This window comes from Hemiscyllium ocellatum, chromosome 35, assembly GCF_020745735.1.
Source record: "Hemiscyllium ocellatum isolate sHemOce1 chromosome 35, sHemOce1.pat.X.cur, whole genome shotgun sequence".
NCBI lineage: Eukaryota > Metazoa > Chordata > Chondrichthyes > Orectolobiformes > Hemiscylliidae > Hemiscyllium > Hemiscyllium ocellatum.
This window is the reverse complement of record NC_083435.1, coordinates 7,775,172-7,790,028: the sequence shown is the minus strand read 5'-3', so window position 1 is coordinate 7,790,028 and position 14,857 is coordinate 7,775,172. Positions and strand designations below refer to the sequence as shown.

Sequence of the window (14,857 nt, the reverse complement as noted above, 5' to 3'; positions counted from 1 at the left end):
GAATGACAACACACAGAGAAAGCATCATGAACAAATTAGATTCATGGAATGACTACAGCCCAGAATGGAACCATTTGATCCATCGTATCCATGCCAGCTCTTTATAACAAACATTCACCCAGATCTAATCCCTGACCCTTTTCTCCAGAGCCCAATAACTTTGCTCACTACACAAGATAAGCCAATTCTATTTTGAAAGCCTGGAATCAAACTGCCTTCGCTCAACCATTCCAGCCCAGATCCTCCTCGCCGCTTGCACCAGAGGTAAACACTCTCCTCACATTGCCAATCTTTTGTCAACTACCCCTCTCCCTGTGCTGTAAGTGATATGGTCTTCTTACAGATGAGACCTAAACCTCTGGTGTGAAACATCCCACGTTTCCACTTTGGTCAATGAGCCAACATTCCTCCATGGATAAGGGTGGTTTATCCATCCCAACACCAAGGATGGGAGGAGGGGTAGGTATATCAGGTCATGGTGTCTGTTGCTGGTGACAGCTGCCTGTGGGCAAATTAGTTCCATCGCATCCCTGTATTTGCTGTAGTGTTTTAGTTTACCAGAATGTTATGTAAGAAAAGTGTAGTATGAATATACTTTATTTCTTACACATACAGCATCACACTGAACCTTTGCTGTATAATATTTGATGACTAGTACACACTGCAGCAACCTGGGATAAACAGTTAACGGTTAGGGATGTACCTTCGCCCCTGACAGACACATTGCTAATCCACCCTCCTCGCGATCGCCCTGTCGTTACGGCTGGAGCCTAAAACAATCACTTACCCCCATTTTCGCCAGGCCATTTGCTTTCCCATTTCTAATCAAACTAGACCGGCCGCCAAGATCAATCACGTTGATTGGCCGCTGATTGACGCCATTGGTGCTGCGCCTCCTCATGCCCGAGGACAGGCAGGGGCAATCTCGGTGTCGATTGGACGAAAGCTACGTCAATCGTCTGGCGGGGAGGGCGGGGTACAGACCGGATTCGCGGATACGCCGGGAGGGCGTGTCCAAGCGTATCTCGACATGTGATAGGATGGCAGAGATGCCAGTGAAAACAATGGGAATAGGGACGTCAGCGAGCCGCTCAGAGGGATGAGATGAACGAGTCCCCGGTTAGGGGGCGTGTCTATTGCCGCCAAGGGCGCTACGGATAGGCTAGAAGCCGGCTAATTTGATGACGTAGGGATGATATCGGCATCCAATAGGTTCAATGAGATGTCAGTCAAGGCAAGGGGGTGGGGTTTGTAGGCGCACTTTCAGGGGGACGTAGGGCGAGACGGGTGAAGGGGGACGGAAACTCACTGATTGGTTAATGGGCGGGACAGGTGTGTGACGGACGGACCAACCCAGCACCGGATAGGCGGTGGGAGGCGTCAATCAAGGTGAGTGGCAGAACCGCCAACGGATCCTAACGGTTTCTGCTCGAGCGTCCGTCCGACAAAACCGGGGAGAGAAAAACCCGGATGGAGAGGATAATGTTAGAAATAAATAAATAAATAACATTCTGGGGGAAGAGGGTGAGAAAACGTCCCAGACGTTTAGCAGAGTTATTGTCACTCCGCCCTTCACGAGAGCGCAGACCAATTCTCATCATCTGTCACAAAAAAACAGGAGCTGGCTGGAAAATCCCTGGCAGCATCTGTTGCAGAGAAATCAAAGTTAATGTTCCGTGTCCTGTGACCCTTCCTCAGGAATGATGGTGGCTGGGGGAAATGTTGGTTTCAAACTGCAGCAACCCTTGGTGCTCTCAGCGCGCTGCTGGTTTCAACCAGTGAAGGTCCAGAAACTCTCACTTTCAACATGACAGTGCCCTCGGGGCAGGGTCGACACATCTTTGTGCAAGAGAAACCACGTTTGGCTAAGACTTTTTTTCCCCCCCCCCGAGATCTTTCGTGAGAAAGTAAAGAGAGTGTTGTGGATAATGGAATGTCCATAAAGCCTGAGGATGTCCTGTGCTGGATAAGGTGCAGAGAAACAAAGCTGTGAGGAATTATCAAGAAATAGGGAGTAGGTATAAATTGGTCATCTTGAGTGCCACAAGAATCTGAAATGGAGTCTGAGATATTTACAATTCATATTAATTACTTTGATGAAAGAACCCAGATCATCACCAAGGCAATGGCAAAATGGAATACTTTTAATTTGCCTGAATGAGTGCAGCACCAACAACACTCCAAACGTCCAGGACAAAGTGACCCGCACCTTATCCATTAATTTTAAAAACTTACTCCCTTCACCACCAAAACACAGTAGCAGTGTGTGTTACCTCTAAGATGCACTGCAGTGTCTCACCAAGGCACTTGCCAAATCTGCAATCTTTACCATCGAGATAGACAAGAGCAGCAGAAGGTCCAGAGGTGGTCCAGTGGACTCCATGGTATAATAGGAGAGGCTACCTGCCAGCTGTCACATAGTCACTGTGGCATAATGGTAGAGAGTGCAAGACCAATGAATTGCAACTGTAGAAATTTTACTCAGTCCTATAACAAGGAGTTCTGTGACAGTTACCTTTTTCAAATTTTCTCCAGCCATCCCTTTAAGGACGGTTAGGTATGCTATTTAAGACCTGGTACAATGTGGCACAACCTACATGGTACCAGACCTTAACCCACTTTGAACATGAATTTCCCGTACAGAGCGTAGGACTATGGTTTACATATTTAAGCTGGGGTGCTAGGGAATCAAGTCATTATGACCTCTGGTATGCCTCAGTTCCAGGATGGCTGTGATGCAGCAATACATAAAATATGGAATGCTTTGGCTCAATTTAGTGGGGCAAAAGAGCCAAATCGCTACGTTAAACTTTGATGCCTAAGGGCACATCTCATGAATAGGCCTGTTGGATATTTACCAGAATAACTAAGACACTCTGTGGTAACAGTATAGCTGTAATTAGTATTAGTAAGAACATGAGAAATTCTCATTCTGCCGACTAAACATGCACGAGGACAGAGTTGTCAAATGCACTCACCATCAGTCATGTGGCAATCAAGGCTTTTCATTAAGTGTAAGATTTTAATCAGATGGACATTAGGACCCTGCAGCAGGTTAACTGAGCACATAGTTCCACTGTCTGCCACAATGCATAACAATGCCAGAAATATATAGAAAACCCAGAGGAAAAGCAATCCTTCACATTGTAAAAATTATAACTGAGCACCATGATTTTATTTTAAATTAATTCACAGGATGTGGGCATCACTGGCAGGGCCAACATTTATTGCAATAAAGAGACACATTCAAGGAGCTGCTAGGATGTTGAAAAAGATTTAGTTGCTGCACGGTGTAGTGACTATTTGCCGCTACCTTTGAAAATACTGCACTAATTGCACTATTTTTCATTTTTAGTCCTATCTCCCACATGCAGTTTGTCTCCGCAAGATTGAATACCTGATCACCACAGACATGAATATCCTATTGTACCATATTGACCTAGCACCTCTATGACTTGGCTTCAGCCAAACTTAGTAATCTTCCAATTTAGAGAACCTCGTGAAGAGGTTGACCACTGTGACTGCATATGCGACACCCTCTTGTGACATGGGTATATGTGGTGAGTTTGTGTAGATGCTACCCAATAGTAGAATAATGCAAGAAGGATGCTACACAGAACAGGAAACAAATTGACATATTCAGAAAATGCATCTTCCACAATGCATTTCAAAATTATTATGCATCAGGAACTATCTGAATATTTGGCATTTACTTATGTTTATTTTCAGTAATTGGCAATATCAAGAGACTGACAGACTGGTTGAATTACCAAATATAATACTCTCCAGATTAACACACTGTACATCAAATGACTGCAAAGCATCCATACTGTGAAAGAACAGCTAAAAGATAATCTCATGTGAAATATCACTGTAACATTGTAAATAAAATAATACTGTAACATTGCAAAATGATTCACTTATAATTATTTACAAAAAACATAGTGAAAGAGATTTATTATTTTTATTGGGTCAGTAAAACTCATCTTGATTTATGTTCTTAATACCAAAGGTTTTAGGTCATGCTGCAAAAGACAAGAATTAAACCTGCAGCAGTTGGTAGTATCCAGGGAAATTAGTGGTCAGTGGCAACTATGATGTCATTCCAAAAATGAATGTTTGTTGGTGAGAAGCAATGGAAGACTGTTTAGGAATAAAACATGGTATTTGTGCTCCTTTGGGAATTTAAATGAGATTTTGGTTATCCTTTTCATTTTTGATATTGTTAACCTTATGTGATAAGTTTGAAGATACTGTTAATAATTTGGCTATTGCATGGAATTGTTGACAATGTACCAATCAAGGTGTTACTGCACATGTATTGTCAACTTCCTTTCAAATGCATTATAGACCAATTTGTTTTCTTAGATTTTACAGAATTTTAGTACTTATTTTTCATACTCCATATGCTGATACAGTTCCATTTCAATATATTTTACAGACAGCAACCTCTGCAAATTACACCTTGATGGTCACTCATTACTGAAGGCCTCGGTAGTCAACTCAGACCAAATACTTGAGGCCTAAGTCTTGAAGATCAGAACAAATATCTTGTAAGTATATTAAATACGAATGTAAGAGATTTTGGTTGGTTAGTTTAGGGTTTTTTAGTGTATATAGTGAGTGGATTGGGTTTTGTTGTGAGACAGAAATGAATGACCCTGGCCTCCTGCAGTTACAAAGAATATTGTTTAACTGATGATCATAAATATCTCTCATGTTAATTGGCCTAGTTATTATAACAAAATTGTACAGCCCACTGGCTGGAGCTCAGGAATTTTGCATTATAAAATGTCACTGCATCTGCAATACTTTATATCATGAGTAACTAACCTCAGCTGTGCATCAATGAGAAGAGAAAATGAGAAGGGAGGCTTTGGGTCACTTGTCAAAGCCTTACATGAAGAAGCAGACAGAAAAGTGGGAAGCATAATATGATGATCTGGGACAGAGTATACTGGTATCAGCAGGATCTCAGGTGCAATAATGATGGTGTGAAATGCAACAAGGGAACAGAGAATAGCTCTGTGATTGAAAAAAAAGATTAAATAAGCAATTTAAAAATAATATAATATTTTAATACTGGAGAATCCCTATCAGCAATTTCTGTGCAGGACATGAGGAAAATTCACCAATTTAGCAACAATCTTCCATAATTCAAAGAACTCATGAGCACATTGAAATGGACTGAATGAACTCCCAATTTTCAGAAGTTGAATCTAATAGTAGTGGCAAATGTTTTTAGATCAATGCTGGCTTTCTGTGTGTAGCATATTTTACATGACTTCATGTATTCTCAGTTATTCCCATGAACAACTGGGAGAGACACAATAATTTACAACTTGTGAGCAGTACATTACAAGCAGGAGAATTGATGCTTTAGCCAATCACTTAACCAGGTCTGAATTTTAGTTTTTGACAAGTGGCTAGCCATTATTGTTGAGGCACCGGTTGTGGTGCAATGGTAGATCATCACATTTTATGCTTGCCTACATCTTAATGCGATAATTGTGGTGTATTTCAGGCTTGATGTCACACACCAGCATTAGCAGTTGGCGAAGGACTTTCTCCTTGTTACGGTGATGGTTGGCCTGCATTGCCTGGATCTTCTGACGTGTCTGTTGCTCGACCTCCGCTGCCAAGTTACCTTGGGATCCCATAACCTTTATTAAAAAAGAGAGAAAAGAATGGGGTGCATAGTGGGATTCCCAAAGGTGAGTTGAAACACATATTATCCAAAGCTAATGTTTTGCTTTTGTTCTCCTCAAAGCTTTTCAAATGCTCAAACTTGGTTCATAACAATAAAAATCCAAAAATAATTATCAAAGGGCTAAAGGGGAGAAGAAATAGACACAATAATTATCATTAGAGAAAGAGTATTAGGGGAAACTATTGGGATTCAAGGCCACTAAGTTACTTGAACTTGATTAGTATTCTCAGCTGCATCCCAACAAGTGCTACAGAGATAGTGGACACACTGGTAGTAATTGTTGAAGAATTCTTAGATTCTGTGAAAGTTAGTGTATTCGAAAACTGTCAATGAAATATCTATACTCAAAAAGGGAGGGTGACCTAAACAGGTAGCTCGAGGTCAGTAAGCCTAATATCATTGTGAAAATATTAGCATCTCTTATAAAAGATAAAATAGGGGAGCACTTAGAAATATATAATATGATCAAGCTGAGTCAATATAGTTTCATGAAGGAGAAATCATATCTAACAAATTCACTGTTGAGAAGGTAAGAATCAGAATAGATAAAGATGAACCAAAAGATACAATATATCTGGATTTCAAAATGTGTTCGATAATGTACCACATATAAGGCTACAACATAAGAGTCTGTAATGCTGGGAAATAGTATATGATAGCATAAACAAAGGACAGGCTAACTTATATAAGTCAAAGAATTAGGATACGGAGAGTATTTTCAAGACACGGTGATCAGTTTTGTGGTCACACTTACTGACAATGTTAAGGACTTGGATTAGGGATGTGAATATCCTATTGCCAAGTTTATGGATGACATAAAAATAGTTGGGATGGCAGATGGTGAGGGGACATAAGTTGTCTACAGAGTGATAAAGACAAACGAGTGGGCAAAAACTTGAATGATGGAGTATAAAGTGGGAAAATGAGAGATTATGCACTTTGTCAGGAAGAATTGAAGAATTGAATGGGGAAAGACTGCAGAAAGTTGCAATGAAGAGAGATTTGGGGGTCCTTCTGCATGAAACACAAAAAGCTAGCATACAAGTTCATTGAGTAATAGGAAAGGCAAATGGATTTTTCGTGGCCTTTATGTCAATGACACTGAGTATAAAAATAAAGGAGGTCTTGCTAAAATTATAAAAGGAACTAATCAGACCACAAACAAAAAATACTGGAGAAACTCAGCAAGTCTGACAGCATCTGTGGAGACAGAAACAGAGATAGAATTTCAAGTCAAATTATGACTTCTTTGGAACTAATCAGACTGTGCCTGCAGCACTGGGAACAGTTTTGGCTAACTAACTGCCTTGGAGGCAGTTCAGAGAAGGCTTACTGGGTTGGCTTTGGGGATGGAAAGATTTTCTTATGAAAAGAGTTTGGGTAGGTTGAAATTGTATTCATTGGAGCTTAGAAGAATGAGAGAAGATCTTATTGAAACATACAAGACTGTTTAGGAGCTCCCCATCCTTCCTGAGATTTCCTTCCTTCCCATATGCTACTGAGGGTGTCCTTTGTCCTCTAATATCTCATTTGAGAGTGATGGTCATGCCCTGAAATTATGTACAGCAAGTTCAAGGACATAGGAACAGCAGTAAGCCATTCAGCCCTTCAACGAGATCATGGCTGATCTGTGGTCTATCTCCCTATATCTGTCTTTACCCATATTCCTTAATATCTTCACCTAATAAAAATTTATCTATCTTACATTTAAAGTGAACAACTGTTCCTGCATCCATTGATGTTTGTCAAAAAGAGTTCCAAACCTCTACCACATTTTGTGTGCCAAAGTGCTTCCTACCATCTCTCCTGAATGGTCTGGCTCTGATTCTCAGATAATGCTCGAGGAGAAAGTGAGGACTGCAGATGCTGGAGATCAGAGCTGAAAATGTGTTGCTGGAAAAGCGCAGCAGGTCAGGCAGCATCCAAGGAGTAGGAGAATCGACATTTCGGGCATGAGCCCTTCTTCAGGAATTCCTGCTGTGCTTTTCCAGCAACACATTTTCATCTCAGACAATGCTCCCCAATTCTAGAATCCCCAGGGAAAATAGTTTATTATTATCTATCCTTTCTTTTTCACTAATATTTTGAAGACTTTGTCAGATCACTCCTAGGTTACACTGCAGTTGTACAAAACCTTGGTTAGATCCCACTTGGATTGCCGTGATCAGATCTGGGCACCACACCAGATCTGGAAGGATGTATTAGCCTGAAGAGACTACGACATAAGTTTACAATATTGATACTTGGGCCTCAGGGGTTAGGTTATGAAGAGAGATTATATAAATTAGCACTGTTTTCTCCGGTTCAGTTACCCCATTCTTGATTATAAACTCCAACAGTCTCCACCAGTGGATGTTAATCTAATTGGTCTGTAATTGCCTGATTTTCCTCTTTTGCCCTTCTTAAAAGTTATTTGACTGTGTTCTCTCCTTGGGTTGATCAGCAAATGTGGAAATAATAAGCAAGTTAGCCTCTTTCAAGTTCAACCAATTGTTAGAATTGAGCATAATGTTACTTCTTTTCAAGAGTTCCATCCAGATTTTTAATTTATCTGTTCTCTCCACACATGCAGACTAACCAAGTGATTCTTTCCAGTATTTTTGGCATTTGTTTTACTTATTATGAAACATTTTGTCACCTGACATTCATAAATACAGCTCCAACAGCAGTCACTGGTCTATGACCAAAGAGAAGAAGATAATAGTTCTAACCACAGGACACTCCAATCAATTACACTGTTTTTACTACAGTTCTAGGAGTGGATTGCTAATGTAGCAAAAATTAGGGATAAAGCAGGTATGTGCATCATAAACTGGAGGAACTCACTAAGTTCCAGGATTGCTTGAAAGTTTCAGTTAAATCTGAGCAGCCAAATGAAGTATGTTAATTTGATGTTGAAATGTTAACTCTGCTTTTCTCTCCCCGGATGTCGCTAGACTTGAGTCTCTTCAGCATTCTCTTTGTTTTTCCCTAAAGGTTATGCATAGACCAGAATCCACAATCTTCATGACCACTGTGCCAATAATAGCATTTTGGCGCAAAATTTTCTTAAAACTGACTTCAAATTCTCAAAACTCAATGGTGAGTTTGGAATACATTTTCACTGGATTACAAACTTGGGCCTCATTTCTAGTCATTATTCTTGAAATTCTCAAGCAATGAGGAGGGAATATTCACATAAAGTAATAGCCTAGGCAAATTTTGCAGATCACTTACTGCTTCTTGCTTATGTTTGAAGTCCTTCTCCCTCTCCAGACGATACTGTTCAATCTCACCCTGTGCCTCTTCCTTCGCTTGCCTCAGCCGCCGAGCCTTGCCTAAAATAAGAAAGCAACTGCTCACTCAAAACCTTTCATTTACGTTAATGCAAGTGCAATAATCTCTGATTCACAAATGTTTGAAGTGTACAAACTGTAACTTAGTTTTACAATAGTTACCTCTCATTTGCAATGGACTGAGTATATTAACCTGAGCTTTACTTTATTCTCTGTACAGCATTTTATGGAATTGTTGATTCCTTGGAAATAGAGTTTTTATATATCAGATTCTCGACTGTGGTCACAGTGGTATATTATAGTTCACTCAAAATCTAAGTTGCCTTCTTAACATACACTTTCATATACATGTATTTATCTGGATGTATCAATAGTGATGGTAATGTACTTCAATGTTCTTTCAATAGTTTGACTGACCAGGAAGTATTTGCAAGTTAACCTATTTGGCCACATTACAAATGAATCTTTTTTGGACATCAGGTCCTGAGGTTTCCACTCAAATCCTTGAGTTTGTGGCTACCCACTGCATCACAAGACCACCCACAGTAATCCCAAGGATTCCATTTGTTTAGGATTGAAGTTAAAAATCTCACTTGCTATGTTCTTTTTTTTTTAGATTAGATTAGATTACTTACAGTGTGGAAACAGGCCCTTCGGCCCAACAAGTCCACACCGACCCGCCGAAGCGCAACCCACCCATACCCCTACATTTACCCCTTACCTAACACTACGGGCAATTTAGCATGGCCAATTCACCTGACCCGCACGTCTTTGGACTGTGGGAGGAAACCGGAGCACCCGGAGAAAACCCACGCAGACATGGGGAGAACGTGCAAACTCCACACAGACAGTCGCCTGAGGCGGGAATTGAACCCGGGTCTCTGGTGCTGTGAGGCAGCAGTGCTAACCACTGTGCCACCATGCCGCCCTAATGGTTTTTCTACCATCTGAGAAGATTCCTTTTACATATCGTGACTGACTATAATAGAGAAGCCATTTGTAACAATATAAAGGATTTCTTATTCTAACCACTGCTAAATGGAACATTATTATTTATATGCCTTTGGTATAGACACAAATTGTTATACCTCTTTATTTCAACTGATCCATTAACCAGTGGATACTGTAAAAATTCAAAAATTAGAGCATTTCTTTTAGCTTTTCAATTTATCTGTACTCCAGTGCATGTAGTATCATTCTTTGACCTCTTAATCACCTCACTTATATTTAACCATACGGATTATTTTAAGGTAGTAAGACCATAAGATGTAGGAACAGAAGTAGCCATTCAGCCAATCAGGTTACTACATCATTCAATGAGATTATGACTAATCTGAAAATACTCAGTTCCTCTTTCCTGCCTTTTCCCTGCAATCCTGATTCCCATACTGATTAAAAAAAAATCTTCCAACTCAGCCTTGAATATACTTAACAACCCAGGCTCAAAAGCCCTCTAAAGGTAAGGAACTCCACAGGTTCACTGCCCTCATAAGAAATTCCTTCTCCTCTTTGTCTTAAATGGGAGTCCCCCACTGAGATTGTGTCCTCTGGAAATGGACTGTCCCAGAAAGAGAAACAACCTTTCTATATCTAATGGTGTATATTTCAATAAAGTCATCTGCAATTCTTCTAAATTCCAATGCATATAGGCCCAACCAATTCACTCTGCCCTCATAAGGTCAGAATTAGCCTCAATGGATTGTCTCCAATGTCAGTGTATATTTCCTCAGATAATAGGCACAAAACTGTTCACAGTCTTTCAGCTGTACTCTGAATAGTGCTTGCTTAGCTTTAGCAAAGCCTCCTTACATTTGTACTCCATTCCCCTTGAAATAAAGACCAACCTTTCCTATTTCCCACAGAACTATGATTCTATCTTTTTGTGATTCATGTATGTGGTCTCCCAAATCCCTCTGTTCTGTAGCTTTCTGCAGTTTTTCTCCGTTTCAGTAATCTTCAGCTCCTCTATTCTTCTGCTAAAATGCATAATTTCACATTTTATCATTAGATTCCATCTGCCAAGTTTTTGACCATTCGCTTAACCAGTTGATATCCTTTTGAAGATTCTTTGTATCATCTTCACAACTTGCCTTCCCAAATATTTTTGTGTCATGCACAAACTTAGTTATAATACATTCTTTTTCCTCATCCAAGTCATTAATATATGTTGTAAATAAGTGTGACTTCAGCAATGAACCCTATTCCACTAGATATTGTGATCCATTAATTATAGATTACCTTTCTCAAAAATGCCTCACTGATCCCAACTTGCTTTCTTCTACTATTTAGCCAATTCTTTATCCATGCTAATATTTTAATTTAACACAATTTTGTTTTATCTTAAGTAGCCTAATGTATAGTACTTTATAAAATACCTTGAAAATCCAAATATATAACATCCACAGCTATTCCTTATTTATCTTGCTTGTTACCTCCTCAAAGAATTATAGTAAATTTGTGAGGATGATTTCCCCTTCATAAAACCATGTTGACTGTGATCATATGATGTATTTCTAAATGATCTGCTATTACATCCTTTATAATGGGCACTGATATTTTGACAATAACAGACATTGAGCTAACCAGGTTATTATTTCCTTTTTTGTCTCCTTCCCTTTTAAATAAAAGGTGTTACATTTTCAGTTTTACAATCCTTTGGGACCTTTCCAGAATATAAGGATTTTTGGATTATTACTACCAGTGCATCTGCTATCTCTCTGGCAATTTCCTTTAATATCCTAGGATGCATCCTGTCAGCTTTAGGGGACTTAACAGTCTTTAGCCCTGTTAGTTTACCTTATAGTTCTTTCTCCAGTGATATTTATAGTATTTATCTCCTTTCCTCTTTTTCCCCCTTAATTATTTAGTAATTTTGGAATGCTATTCATGTCTTCTACTATGAAAATTGATACAAAGTATGTATTCATCTCCTCTGCCATTTCCTGGCACTCCATTATTACATCCCAAACCTCATTCTTGAGTGGGCCAATGTTCACTTTGGCCGCTATCTTTTTTAATATATTTAAAGAAGCTGCTGCTGTGTGTCTTGATGTTGCTTGCACACTCACCCTCAAAGTCTCCATCTTTATTATTTTTGAGTCATTTTTTATGTTGGCTTTTAAAAGTGTCCCAATCTTATCATGTATTTTATTTTTATCTTTCAATTTAATACTTTTTCACCATAATGCTGTTTCTTTGCTGTCATGATTTGGAGATGCCGGTGTTGGACTGGGGTGTACAAAGTTAAAAATCACACAACACCAGGTTATAGTCCAACAGGTTTAATTAGAAGCACACTAGCTTTCAGAGCGACGCTCCTTCATCACCTGATAAAGGAGCGTCGCTCCGAAAGCTAGTGTTTCTTTGCTGTGGTAGACAAACAGGAGGCTGGAAGGACACAGCAAGCCAGACAGCATCAGGAGTGCACTAGTCAATGTTTCAGGTATAATCTTTCTTTAAAACTAGATGTGGGGGTAGACGGAATGCCAGATAAACAGGGACGAGGATAAGGTGGGATGGGGAGAGCAGCACAGCGGAATGGTGAGATAGTGATAGGATGGTCAACATGAGGGATGAATCTGGTTGGTAGTTGGAAGGAAGTGTCAAAAATTATTGAGTCCTCGAATTTCAAAAAACCTTCCCTTCCATTGCCCACTCCGTTTCCAGCCCTGCCTCCTCCCTTCGATTTCATGTATCGACCCTTCCTTACAGCTGCCAATTGGATTCATTCAAATCGCTTTAGCTCAGTTGACTGGATTATCAGTTTGCAGAGTAGTATGATGCCAATAGCGTGGGCTCAATTCCCATTGCCATTTGAAGTTGCCATGAAGGACTCTCCTTCTCAACCTCAGGTTAAATCACCACCAGTCACTTCTCTATGGTCCGGTAAGACTATATCAACACAATAATGGATTCATCCCTTCCATTGACCCACTACCTATGTCCACCTATTATCATAGAATCCCTACAGTGTGGAAACAGGCTGTTTGGCCCAACAAGTCTACACTTGACCCTCCAAACAGAACCATTTCCTTACCCTATTATTTTACATCTCCCCTGACTAATGTACCTAACTTACACATCCCTGAACACTACAGGCAATTTAGCATAGCCAAGTCACCTAACCTGCACCTCTTTGGACTGTAGGAGGAAACTGGAGCACCCAGAAGACATGGTGAAAACATTCAAACTCTACACAGTCACGCGTGGCTGGAATCGAACCCAGGTCCCTGGCACTGTGAGACAGCATTGCTAACCACTGAGCCACCGTACCTTAAAACAAAAGGTAAATTTAATATTTTATCTTGATAGTATGTTCACAATTCTATTACTATCTCACAATTCTGCTACTCTTCTCACCCCAGCTTCCCCACACCTCCATACCAAGTCCTGAAGAAGGTTTATACCGGAAACATTGACTTCTCCATCTGATGATGCTACCTGGCCTGCTGTGTTCTTCGGCCTCCTGTTTATTTATTTTGGATTCCAGCATCTGGAAATTTTTTGTCTCTAAATATCTTTGCTGCAGGCCATGAACTATTTTCTTAAATGTATGACATTACTGGCTGTGCCACTATGGTGTGGATTGTAAATATCAGGTGTCAGTTAAATACAGGATAAAGTGAGGACTGCAGATGCTGGAGATCAGACTTGAAGATTGCAGTGCTGGAAAAGCTGAGCAGGTCAGGCAGTATCCGAGGAACAGGAGATTTAATGTTTCAGGCATAAGTCCTCCATCAGGAAATGTAACCATTTTACTGGAGGGTGGGTCTGAGCAAATGAATCTGTCTGCTTGCTAATTACAGAGTAATACAGGTCAAGAGGTCTGCCCTCCGCTTTAGTCTCTGAACAGTATAAGTGTAGGATTTACAAAGTCTAAAATCAATGGGGTAGAAGCAATAAAATAAATGCATATTCATAGTAGGTAATTAAAACAGAAGGTAAATTTAATATTTTATCCCTCGGTATCTTGACAGTATGTCTGTTCACAATTCTAGTGGATCTCCAGAAGAATACAAGTCTTTGAATCCTTTTATCTCTTGGTGAGAATGATACCAAAAAATATAATTAAGGCCATACAATTTTCTAATGTTCACTTCCATCCATAAAATATCCTTAAATAAACCCTGTCTTATAGTCTAATGTCCAGATCGGAGGACAGTCAGAAATATAAACCACCCAGCTTCAATATAATCATGTTATTTCAAATTGAAATTTATTATTTTAAAACTAATTTATATATTAGCCTTGTTCAAACTATTAATCTATTCCATGTCAAATACAATAAAAAAAACCTCTTAGGTATTAGTCTTTCAGGATGCAATATGAGAGATAGGAGCAGACATTCCTTAGATAAAACATACTGGAATCATTAAAATACAAGGTGCCATTTTAAAATTGTTGTGAACATGAAAGAACTAGATAAAATAAAGAGAAAGGTCTTACGTTTCCTGGCCTCAGCAACCTTCTCTGCAGCTCGTTTTTCAGCATGAAGAAGCTGTTGTATTCCTTGTGACTGGCTAGCCATTTTATTTTCTCTATGTCTGCTTCTTCTGGATCAGGTACCAGATGAGGCTCAAAGAAAGATTCCTCAGGGTCCTAGTGCTTGTTCAAATCACCATGACTGTCACAGATTGCAGAGGCAGACCATATATTATTTTTAACCAATTTAATCAAACAACGCAGATGCATATTTCTTTGTAAAATGATTGTCGAGAACTAATTGATCTGTTGATATTGATTAAGTGATTTGATTGGGTAGCTGGAGAGAGTGGTTTCTTCTCGTATGAATGAGGGAGGGGGTACGGAACAAGGCAGTAAATCTTAATTGTCCACGGAGCGGGGATTTCAACTGAATTTTGCGACTCTTCCC

At 39.7% G+C, this 14,857-nt stretch overlaps 2 protein-coding genes across 3 annotated transcripts in view; both read right to left on the bottom strand.

Annotated features, from left to right (window-relative positions):
- The window catches only part of tmem268 (transmembrane protein 268), a 35,837-nt gene extending 34,941 nt beyond the window's left edge, over window positions 1-896 (bottom strand). For both annotated transcript variants that reach the window (XM_060850513.1, XM_060850517.1), the window contains exon 1: window positions 788-896. The gene's annotated coding sequence lies outside the window, so the exon portion shown is untranslated. The remainder of the gene's footprint in view (window positions 1-787) is intronic.
- Window positions 897-5,194: 4,298 nt separating this feature from the next.
- On the bottom strand, window positions 5,195-14,512 carry LOC132832674 (V-type proton ATPase subunit G 2-like). Its single transcript, XM_060850761.1, has 3 exons — window positions 14,431-14,512; window positions 8,927-9,027; window positions 5,195-5,663 (listed from the first exon to the last, which is right to left on the bottom strand). The coding sequence occupies exons 1-3, from the start codon at window positions 14,510-14,512 to the stop codon at window positions 5,490-5,492; spliced, it is 357 nt and encodes a 118-aa protein (XP_060706744.1). The 3' UTR covers window positions 5,195-5,489.
- Between the last annotated feature and the right edge of the window lie 345 nt (window positions 14,513-14,857).

What these genes read in the sequence shown, in the direction of transcription:
- LOC132832674 (XM_060850761.1), bottom strand. Translation starts at nt 14,512, where the DNA reads ATGGCTAGCCAGTCACAAGGAATACAACAGCTTCTTCATGCTGAAAAA. An exon ending in GGTTGCTGAGGCCAGGAAAC is followed by an intron (nt 9,028 to 14,430) that starts GTAAGACCTTTC and finishes TTCTTATTTTAG; the next exon opens with GCAAGGCTCGGCGGCTGAGG. An exon ending in TCAAACATAAGCAAGAAGCA is followed by an intron (nt 5,664 to 8,926) that starts GTAAGTGATCTG and finishes TTTTTAATAAAG; the next exon opens with GTTATGGGATCCCAAGGTAA.